General features: G+C 37.0%; 1 protein-coding gene across 1 annotated transcript in view; it reads left to right on the top strand.

The window, feature by feature from the left end:
* The window catches only part of NEGR1 (neuronal growth regulator 1), an 836,423-nt gene that overhangs the window by 610,777 nt on the left and 213,390 nt on the right, over nt 1–12,256 (top strand). Inside the window, exon 3 of the mRNA XM_055402982.2 lies at nt 2,442–2,567. Coding sequence (XP_055258957.2) covers nt 2,442–2,567 — 126 coding nt within the window. The remainder of the gene's footprint in view (nt 1–2,441; nt 2,568–12,256) is intronic.

The following is a 12,256-nucleotide window of genomic DNA, read 5'->3' as shown; positions in this document are numbered from 1 at the left end:
GGAGAAGAGTCTTGCCAGAGGGATTTTCTCTTACTAGCATCCTCTTTCCAGATGTTTCTTTCCTTTAGCATATCCTGAATTATGAGACCCCAGGAGGTGGTTGCAATCACTGGACTGACATGTCACACCTGGAATTCAATAGTATTACCCCACCACAGAATTTCCCAGAGTTAAATGTTAAATCTAAGTTTATTGCTAAGGGATTTGGCTGTTTTTCTGTGAAATCAAATACTGTGCTTAATATTAGTTTACCACTGCTAATGTTTACCACTTTAACTATAAGTACATGTGTAAAAATGAAAATAAACTATTTTAAGATCAGATAAAATTTGAGAAAATCATTTAATTTAGAGGCTAGAATGCATGTATTATGGCCCTCCATAACTTCTCTTAAATATTTATACCTCTGTCCAAAGTTGAATTAGTTATATGTTTGAAATAAATAGTCAGACTAAACTAATATCGCTGTACTACATAAAGAAGGAAAGTATTATGTACATATGTATATATACATATATAAATACACACACATGCATGTGTATATACCCATGTTTATCATAGTTTACTATATTAAACCGATACCTACATCCATCTATCCAAAGGATATTTTTTTGTTTAATGCTGTAATTTTATTAAATCTTCAGTTTACCAGTAAGTCTTACACATTTTTCTTTTTCTTCCTAAGGTATTTTAATATCTTTATTTCTGTTCTGTTTCAGTTAAGCTAAAAAGAGTCGTCTGTTTGGAATGGTTTTTACTTTTTGCTTATTTGCTTGAGAAAAGCTCACTGAAGAATTTAATCATAATATGTTTTAAATGCGAATTAAAGTATGTCATTTAGAAACAGTTACAACAGTATATCACTTAAGAATAAACCTTTTCCTCAATTATATCACCAGTTATATATAGTCAAATACTTTGTGTTTTTTAATCAAATCCTCCTAGATTTTCTTGTAGCAGAGTTTGGGTTCCATTAAGATATCAAAGATGGTATTCAAAGATGATATTCAAAGTATGAATAATTTAATTTATCCCTATGACAGATTATATATACTGGTTTTCAAAATAGCTACAAAAACACATCTCTTGCCAAAAGAAACCCTAAGAATGGAAGAATGAGAAAAAATCCACTACAAAAGTATTTTTTTATAATAGTGATCAATATATTGAATTGCCATTTATTTAGCTTTAACCTGAAGCTTCAACATACTATAATTTTTATGTAATAAACCAAAACTGGCATAGGGCATGATGTATATCATCAAAGTGGTAAAGTTCGGAGAGAAATTTTAAAGCATGGGAAAGAGCAATAGTGAAATTAAGTTCAAACACCAAATATGTATTTTAAAGCGTATAATAATAATATCTAACAATAATTCCAGAACTTTCTAAACCCTTTAACATATGTTAACTTATTAATTCTCATAGCAGCTACATGGGGTTTTTACTAATATAATCTCCAGCTTTTAGATGAGGAACTCAGGCTGAGATAAGACAGCTAGTCTGCAGAGAATGCAGGATTCATAACCATACTGTTTAAGGATTAAATGTGATCATTTGCTGTTTGAGAGAATACCAACATCCTGGAAGTTAATTTAGATATTTTTTCTATCCAGCATTCCCAAAGTTTATTCCTGGGTCACTACTTGTGTCACCTTCTCCGATATAAAAGTTTCCGTCAGGAAAAAAAATGCATCACAGTATTTCCCTTTTCACTCTCATAGACCTACAGAGCAACAGGTCATAACAAATGTTCCAAGAAATCTCAACATGAAGAGACCTATTTCAACCAATTTCCATTCATTGCTGACAAGAAAATACATATTGAACACATCTTTCACAGCCCTTAGAATTTGTGTTCCTTAGAACATAAATGGTCAGAAAGTCCAGGCCTGCTCTTTGGCAGATGAGAAAATTGAGGCCCCAACTGCCTTTGTGAACTTGAGAACATATATTCTAATTCTATGTTTTACCTCACATAGTTCATAAATCATCATATAGGTATAGCTGTCCTGCTGTTTTAAATTTCTTCTAGATTTCCATTTCTCTTTAATTGTTTCAACTGGAAGACCATCATTATAGTGAAGTATAGAGATGGAACAGACAGATGACTATATTCTAGTTTACTTAGTACAAAGTATTCACAATAACATTTAAACAACATATAAACTTTTGTTATTAAATATTTAATTTATCCTAAAATATTTCATAGCTAAGTACTAGAAAAATTTAAAACCCATCAAAGAGTGAAAAAAAAAAAAAACCTCTGGGATAATCTTGAAGATCTAGAGAATCCATTGTTTAGGTGATGATCCTGAGCCATAAGTTCATTTCACCACCGTAGTTTGTTTGCATGATAACATGGAGTTAATCATATGTAGTTCAATAGACTGTTATATATACATATTTTTTCCTGATCACTGCATGTTCTGCCTTTTCAGTTCCTCCGAAGATTTATGACATCTCAAGCGATATGACCATCAATGAAGGGACCAATGTCACCCTTACTTGTTTGGCCACTGGGAAACCAGAGCCTTCCATTTCTTGGCGGCACATCTCTCCATCAGGTAAAATAGAAATGCATCAGTGTTGTTCGTGCTGTTCAGTATCATCATGCAACCTCACTTGTTCAAAACTTAAGCATCAGCTAATTTTTCATATCTTTTTCATGAGGTAGACAGGATGCATATTTTTATACTTATTTTTTATACCCAAATGTCTGTAGTTCACAAAAGTTAAATGAACATTTTCTGTCACAGCCCAGAGAAGACCCTAGGTCTCTTGATGCCTAGGCAAGGTTACTTTCGTGATAGTATACTGGATAATCACACATCAATAGACAAAAGGCTCAAATGGAAAATGTCACAAGAGAAATATCTTCGTTTAAATGTGTAAGGCTTTTATTTAATCGGCATTCACATGTTAATAGGCCAGTGTGAACTGCTGAGGTAATCAGGGGAGAATGAAATTATACAAATTATGAGGTTGCTGGGTCTAATTTCAAACTGCAGTTCAGAATCAAGGATTTGGCAGTTAGCATTAAATTTTGACTGATGAGGAATCTAAAAACCCAAGAGTTAAGTAAAAGATCACATAGCTAGATGAGATTAAGGGATATAACATGTTTATTAGTGTCTTGTGCTTTTGATACATGGCACATCCTTCTAAAGAGGTTGTCAGTTTTAGGAAGCTGGGGGTAAACATCATCAAAACAAGTCTATTTTCACAGAACAACTCTAAACGAGTCATCAGTTTGTATAAAATCTAAATATTTGAACAATATAGCTTTAAATGTACCATGGAAGTAAGAGTGGTACTTTTCGTGAGTAGCACCCCACCACATTTCAGATAGACAAAATTGATTTTTATTTGTTTTGTATTTGGGGAAGAAATAACTTGAACAAGGTTAGTATGAAGAAATCACTTTTAAAGGAATCGGGAAGACATATTTTATAGAGATGTAGAAAAAGTACAGTTAGAAAATCTCCTCTGTCTGCTAATGCTTTCTGTAATTTCACTTATCCTTAAGTGTCTTTCAATTCCCTCATTTAGGCAGTAAGTCTAATGAAACTTCCTCACATCATATGTTTAGTATTACTATTAATGTGAGAAAAAATCAATGTAACAGCAATATATGCTTATGTAATATGCATTGTGGCCTCTGTAATATTTCTGAAGCATGAGTGTGCTCTTGACTGCCAACGTTTTCCTCTCTAGAGTGGCTAAAAATCATAAAACTGATATGTGAGCCCTGAATTAGTGGCAGGACTCTCCATGGAGTGTGAGATAAACCCAGGACTAGCAATTAGAATACATGTGCTCCAATCTCACCTTCCTTATTCATCAATTCAGTAAATCCTAGTGCAAAACTCTTAGCCTCAGTTAGTTGGTTTCCTACTTTCCAAAAATCAAATGATAAAAATCTCTGGCTATTGTGAGACTAAAAAACGATAATACTTATAAATGTGCTTTAAAAAGTATAAGGTGATATGCAAATGTAAGACTGATTCTTAATCATCTTTCTGGATTTAAATCTGATATGAAAATATAATTTTTCTAAGAATGAAGCACATAATCTCCACATTCATACAATTTAAGGTTAATATTTTGGATTTAACTCTTCTTCTTTGTGGCACTTGTTATTATGCATATTCTTTTTGTAAGTGCTTGGATATATTTTAGTTTAATTAAATACCATGAATGTTTGTTAGTGAAGTTATTAGAATAACCAAAATGGATAACATTTTGAAGCTGAAAGAAGACAGATTGGGTTATAAATTAAAATGTACATAGTTTTTCTGATCCTACCATACAGAGCAAATGAGTAAAATTAGCATAACTATTAACTGTTATTTAATGAATAGCTACACATAGCTGATATTTTTATAAATGCTTCTAATAATTGCAAACTGTAATTTATTAATAATCTAAATTCCAATGCTCAGCAACGTGGAGTTTCTGCTTTAAGTAACAAGTCATCATTCTATTACCTTTCTTCAATTTATATATTTATATTTGAAAGCAAAATTATAAACTTCACTAATCTATTTTTTTATTTAAGGTAATCAATATTTTGCACATTCTCCTCTATTCTTTTTCTGTATCACAAAAGGAAATGTGTCTCATACAACCATCACTATGTGAACAGTGTTTAGTGTTAAAAGTAGATATAGATAGATTTCCCGTCAATGTGGAAAACAATGACTAATTTTTGTACATGTATGATTTCTTTATTCTACCAGGACTGTTAGTAATTCTTACCAATTCATTTATGGTCTATTCTGTTTTTAAAATCATTAAAACACACCGAGGAAACCAGAATTGAAAGAGACACATGTACTCCAATGTTCATTGCAGCATTGTTTATAATAGCCAGGACATGGAAGCAACCTAGATGTCCATCTGCAGACGAGTGGATAAGAAAGCTTTGGTACATATACACAATGGAGTATTACTCAGCCATTAAAAAGAATGCTTTTGAACCAGTTCTAATGAGGTGGATGAAACTAGAGCCTATTATACAGAGTGAAGTAAGCCAGAAAGAAAAACACCAATACAATATACTAATGCATATATATGGAATTTAGAAAGATGCAAATGGTAACCCTGTATCAGTTCAGTTCAGTTCAGTTGCTCAGTGGTGCCCGACTCTCTGCGACCCCATGAATCATAGCACACCAGGCTTCCCTGTCCATCACCAACTCCCGGAGTTCACTAACTCATGTCCACAGAGTCGGTGATGCCATCCAGCCATCTCATTCTCTGTTGTCCCCTTCTGCTCCCGCCCCCAACCTTTCCCAGCATCAGAGTCTTTTCCAGTGAGTCAACTCGTCGCATGAGGTGGCCAAAGTATTGCAGTTTCAGCTTTATACGAGACAACAAAAGAGACACAGATATATAAAACAGTCTTTGGGACTCTGTGGGAGAGGGTGAGGGTGGGATGGTTTGGGAGAATGGCATTGAAACATGTATATTATCATATGTGAAATGAATCGCCAGTTCAGGGTCGATGCATGTTACGGGATGCTCGGGGCTGGTATGCGGGGATGACCCTGAGGGAGGATAAGGAGAGGAGGGAGGTGGGAGGGGGGTTCGGGAGGGGGAACTCATGTACACCCGGGGCGGATTCATGTCAATGTATGGCAAAACCAACCAATATAATATTGTAAAATAATTAGCCTCCAATAAAAATTTTAAAAAAAATAAAATCATTAAAAAGAAACGAATCGCCAGTCCAGGTTCGATGCATGATATAGGATGCTTGGGGCTGGTGCACTGGGATGACCCAGAGCGATGATGTGGGGAGGGAGGTGGGAAGGGGGTTCAAGATGAGGAATGCATGCACACCCAGGGCGGATTCATGTCAATGTATGGCAAAACCAATACAATAAAGTAATTAGCCTCCGATTAAAATGAAAAAAATTAAAAATGAAAAAAAAAAAAATGACTGATCACAGGAAGGCAGCTCCACAGAGCTTCCTCCTTATCTGTGGAAAAGTTGGGTTGTGGTTTCAACCATATTACAGACATTGCCTGAAAATTGAAGTTGCCATTCCACTTGTTAGTTCAAACAACTTAGTGTACTAGCCCCAAAATATCTTTCCTGAAATGTTTCTGGACTTATTAGCTTCCTTAGAGCTACTTACAGTCAGGATTTCTTCCTATTTTTTTTTTTCTTTCTATATTTGAAATTTATTTAAAATTCATATTTGAAATGTTTTGGATCAGCAGATGTAAACTATTATGTATGAGATGGATAAACAAGATCTTACTGTATAGCATAGGGAACTATATTCAATATCCTGTGATAAACCATAATGGAAAAGAATATGGAAAAGAATATATACATATATATATATGTATGCATATACAACTAAATCACTTTGTTGTACAGCAGAAATTAAGCACAATATTATAAATCAACTATACTTCACTAAAATTAAAAATATATAGTTAAAAAAAAGTGTTAATAGAAATAATGCAAAGTCTACCCTCTGTCCTTTACTCAGATTTATCCATCATTTTTCCTCTTTGCGTCAACATTTTCTGTGTGTAGGGTATGCAGAAATATTTTTTTCATTGACTTATTTGAGAAGAGAACACCTTGCATACATCAAGCCCTTTTCTCCCTATTTATTTCAGTGTGCATTTCTGAAGAACATTTTATTGTGTAACCATAGTGCAGTTTTTAACTTTTGTACCTTGAATGTTGGCATTTTACTTTTATCTGATTACTATCCATACTCCAGTTTTGTAAACTGATCAAATAGTGTCCTTTAGAGAATTCTTTTTCTTTTAGTACAGAATCCAAATGTTGTATTCAGTTATCTTATCATTTTAGTCCTCTTTAGTCTAGGGACTAATTCCTTGGTTGTTCTTGGTCTTCCTTGACATTTTTCTTTTCTTTTCATTTTTTTAAAACAGATTATTTCTCTTGTAGAGTTTGACCCCTGTTTCCTCATGACTAAAGTCTAGTTGTACCCACCTGGGATTAAACAAGTTGTAACTTCTCAGGATTGATATCTGCAGGTACAGGATATCCAACCCTGTTTCTGAAATTGAGGGATCTCTGTATACAGTTCTTGAATGCTCTCAAATGTTGTTATACCATGAAGCAAAACTCATTTAAAAGTTCTAGAGAACATAGGCAAGTTTACACAAGGCACTTGATTTTGAATAGAAAGACAAAATAAAATTCTTAATCATACATCATTGAATTGATAAATCTAGATCCAGTCAGAAAAAATAGAGAAAATTAAAAAGACAAATTTTAAAATAATAGATTATATATAACAAAAACAGAAGCATTCTGGAAGCCTTTGTCAAATTCCCACTCACTTATAGTTGTTTATCTTAATCTCTGTTTCCCAGTTCATTCCTATTCTTTGATAGCTGGAATCTCCAGAGATATTCTTACTTTACCCTGGTGATGTTTATAATCTACTAAAGATACTCTTTTAGCTCTGAAGCTGAAATCTGAGCTAAATGCTGGGCTGTGTATCTCAAACTGTTCCTTCTAATTTCTATATGACTAGTGCCTTTTGAAAGAATGATCTCATCCCAATTTTCCATAGGTGTTAAGAGTATGGCCTAAGTCAAGATAAATACTGTTCCTTTGTTCTGTTATGTTTTTCCCCCTCCCTTTGTATTTGTCAGATCCTTGTTACAGAGCACTTATAAAGGAAATCACAAACAAGTGGTCAGAGGTGTCAGAATAGAATCAGAAAGTCATGATTACAGGAAGCCAAAAGAGGAAAAATTTCCTGGAGCAGTGAATGGTGAACAGTATCAATCAGGTCAAATAAGATCAGATCTTTGGTTTAGGTAGTTTGGTAATCATCATAGCAATTCAGTGACAAAATGAGCCAGAAACTCAGTAATAGAAGAATAAAGAACAAATAAGAAGTGAGTAACTTAGCTATGGAGGTAAGCTATTCATCCAGTTAGTCAAGGTTAAAATTTTGTTTTTCTACTTTAACTTTTTTTTTGTGTGGCTAGGTTGTGGGATCTTCCGACCAGGGATTGAACCCTGGACCATAGCAGTGAAAGCACCAAGTCTCAATCACTGGACTGCCAGGGAACTTCCCATATTACTTTATTTCTATTAGAAATATCATTTGTCCCCCTATATAATTGTCAAACTTGCTCCTTCTTCAACTTTTAAAAAAACTATTTCTAAGCATCCCAGGAAAAATTGGGTGCTTATTTCTCCATGGTCTCATGGTAACTTATGCCACCATTCATGCAGCACTAATTCTCTGAATTGTAGTTTTTGGTTTTGTCTGTGGTGCTATGGGACAGAGACTCCTGTTGAAAAACAAAGTCAGTTGCCCTTTATATCCCATGGCTTGGCACAGAACCTGCACAAAGTAAGAGCTCCCTAAGCACTGCAGAGGTAATGGATGCTGCTCTCTGCCCTTGCTTGCCACATGACTTCTTAGAAGTAGAAATTAAAATTTGAAGAGATGACATGGTTGGGACACAGGCAAGTATTTCCTGTCTGATATCTCCGTTACCTTTATCCCCCTGATATAAACCCACAAGTGAAGTGAAGTCGCTTAGTCATATCTGACTCTTTGTGACCCTATAGGCTGTAGCCTACCAGGCTCCTTGGTCCATGGGGTTTTCCAGGTAAGAATACTGGAGTGGGTTGCCATTTCCTTCTCCAAGGGATCTTTCTGACCCAGGGATCGAACCCAGGTCTCCCGCGTTGTAGGCAGATGCGTTACCATCTGACCTACCAGGAAAGCCCATAACATATCCCTAAATATGAATCAGCTCTTTCTTTTCCTTATGCCTTCAATATGGCTGCACCTCTATGGTACTATGATTTATAAGAGATATGTATTTGACCTTCATGCCATTTCTGGCACTGAGCTCCTAAAAATCTTGGAATTTCACAAAGGGGAGTAAGCTATAAAGGTGTTTTTTATTATGCTAATGAACTGATTTGGGGGTCACACCTCAGATTTGTTGTCAGGAGAATCAATTATGTGATTGAAGGGTTGGAATTTTCAGTCCCACTACATTGGCTTTTGAGGAGGGAAGAGAGGCTGGAGGTTGAATTAATCCTCAATGGCCAATGATTTAATCAACCATGCCACTGTGATTATACTCTCATGTGTGTTAGTCACTCAGTCGTGTCCAACTCTTTGCAACCCCATGGATTGTAGCCTGCCAGACTCCTTTGTCTATGGGATTATCCAGGCACGAATACTGGATTGCCATTCCCTTCTCCAGTGGATCTTCCCCAACCCAGGGATCAAACCCTGGTCTCCTGCATTGCAGGCAGATAAAATGCAAAAGGACAGAGTTTGGAGAGTTCCTAGATCCACGGACATGGGGAAATTAAGGAAGAGTGGTACATCCAGAGAGCATGGAAGCTTCTCCCCTCATCCTTTCCTCATACTTTTCCCTATGTATCCCTTTCATTTGGATGTTTCTGAGTTATGTCCTTTTGTAATAAACCAGTAATCTAGTAAAAAAAAAAAAAAAATGTTTCTTGGAGATCTGTGAGCTGCTCTAGCAAATTAGTCAAACCCAAAGACAGTCTTTCAAATCTCTAATTTATAGCTTCCTGGTCAAAAGAATGTTACTGAATGAACTTGAGACAACTCACCTGCTATATATAGCAAAGCCAATTTGCTAATACCAGGTTGCAGTGAAGGAAAGGATAGCATTTATTGCAGAGCACCAAGCAAGGAGAATGGGTAGCTCATGCTCAAAAGCACTTGAAATCCCTGGTGGTTTTCAGATAAGGGTTTTTAAACAACATTTAAAAGTGAGTGAGAGCTGTAGGGAGCCCAATTTTCTTTTGATAGGTTGATGATGAGGTAACGAAGTGGTGTTTCAGGACACTTAATCATCAGTCTTCTGGTTCCAACCAGTCTGGGGTCTATGTGCTTATAATCAGTATATAATCACCATCGTTTTTCTGGGAAGGGTGGGAATTAGTTTCTGAGATATATATTGGATTGTTATATATATTCCTTGCTCAGTCATAGTCAACTCTTTGCAACCCCATGGACTATAGCCCACCAGGATCCTCTGTCCATGGGATTTCCCAGGCAAAAATACTGGAGTGGGTAGCCATTCCCTTCTCCAGGGGATCTTTCTGACCCAGGAATTGAACGTGGATCTCTTGCACTGCAGCCAGATTCTTTACCATCTAAACTACCAGGGAAGCCCTGTCCTTGAGGAGAAACTCAGTTGAGTTCAGTTCAGTCGCTCAGTCGTGTCCGACTCTTTGCAACCCCGTGAATCACAGCATGCCAGGCCTCCCTGTCCATCACCAACTCCCGGAGTTCACTCAAACCCATTTCCATCGAGTCGGTGATGCCATCCAGCCATCTCATTCTCTGTTGTCCCCGTCTCCTCCCACCCCCAATCCTTCCCAGCATCAGAGTCTTTTCCAGTGAGTCAACTCGTCACATGAGGTGGCCAAAATATTGGAGTTTCAGCTTCAGCATCAGTCCTTCCAATGAACATCCAGGATTGATCTCCTTTAGAATGGACTGGTTGGATCTCCTTGCAGTCCAAGGGACTCTCAAGAGTCTTCTCCAACACCACAGTTCAAAAGCATCAATTCTTCGGCAATCAGCTTTCTTCACAGTCCAACTCTCACATCCATACATGACCACAGGAAAAACCATAGCCTTGACTAGACGGACCTTGGTTGGCAAAGTAATGTCTCTGCTTTTTAATATGCTATCTAGGCTGGTCATAACTTTCCTTCCAAGGAGTAAGCGTCTTTTAATTTCATGGCTGCAATCAGCATCCGCAGTGATTTTTGAGCCCAAAAAATAAAGTCTGACACTATTTCCACTGTTTTTCCATCTATTTCCCATGAAGTGATGGGACCAGATGCCATGATCTTCGTTTTCTGAATGTTGAGCTTCAAGCCAAACTTTTCACTCTCCTCTTTCACTTTCATCAAGAGGCTTTTGAGTTCCTCTTCACTTTCTGCCATAAGGGTGGTGACATCTGCATATTTGAGGTTATTGATATTTCTCCCGGCAATCTTGATTCTAGCCTGTGCTTCTTCCATCCCAGCGTTCCTCATGATGTACTCTGCATATAAGTTAAATAAGCAAGGTGACAATATACAACCTTGATGTACTCCTTCTGTTGTTCCATGTCCAGTTCTAACTGTTGCTTCCTGACCTGCATACAGGTTTCTCAAGAGGCAGGTCAGGTGGTCTGGGATTCCCATCTCTTTCAGAATGTTCCACAGTTTATTGTGATCCACACAGTCAAATGCTTTGGCATAGTCAATGAAGCAGAAATAGATGTTCTTCTGGAACTCTCTTGCTTTCTCCATGATCCAGCGGATGTTGGCAATTTGATCTCTGGTGCCTCTAATTTTCTAAAACCTGCTTGAACATCTGGAAGTTCACGGTTCACGTATTGCTGAAGCCTGGCTTGGAGAATTTTGAGCATGACTTTACTAGTGTGTGAGATGAGCGCAATTGTGCGGTAGTTTGAGCATTCTTTGGCATTCCCTTTCTTTGGGACTGGAATGAAGACTGACCTTTTCCAGTCCTGCGGCCATTGCTGAGTTTTCCAAATTTGCTGGCATATTGAGTGGAGCACTTTCACAGCATCATCTTTCAAGATTTGAAATAGCTCAATTGGAATTCTATCACCTCCACTAGCTTTGTTCGCAGTGATACTCTCTAAGGCCCACCTGACTTCACCTTCCAAGATGTCTGGTTCCAGGTGAGTGATCACGCCATCGTGATTATCTTGGTCATGAAATTTTTTTTGTACAGTTCTTCTGTGTATTCTTGCCACCTGTTCTTAATATCTTCTGCTTCTGTCAGGTCCATACCATTTCTGTCCTTTATCGAGCCCATCTTTGCATGAAACTAGGGTTTTACTTTATCACCTGACTATGGTTTCTTGACTGCCTTTCCTAGGTTTCTGCATCCTCTCACTAACCTGATTAGTAACTGTATGAATTTGCTTTTGGAACTCAGAAAAGGCCTGGAGATCAAAACCTTTTCCTATAAATAAGAAATGGAGTACACTCTTGGGCTTTATGGCAATGAGGGCTCCACAGAGTCCTGTTCAGTTTCAAGCACAGGTGATAACCTGAAATTGCTACTGACATCTATTGAGGGTGGGGGACAGGGCAGTCTTGTCTTTCTGAGCTCTTAATCTGTGAAATCCAGTGCTCTTTCTGGGTAGTGTAAGAATTGAGCTGAAATGTAGAACATCCAGCTGGTATTGGATAATTGCTTGGTGGTGTTATAAA

This window comes from Moschus berezovskii, chromosome 4 (genome assembly GCF_049115385.1).
Source record: "Moschus berezovskii isolate FMDL1 chromosome 4, NW_MosBer_1.0, whole genome shotgun sequence".
NCBI classification, from domain to species: Eukaryota; Metazoa; Chordata; class Mammalia; order Artiodactyla; family Moschidae; genus Moschus; species Moschus berezovskii.
The sequence above is the reverse complement of the archived record's forward strand: the minus strand, read 5'-3'. Positions and strand labels throughout refer to the sequence as shown.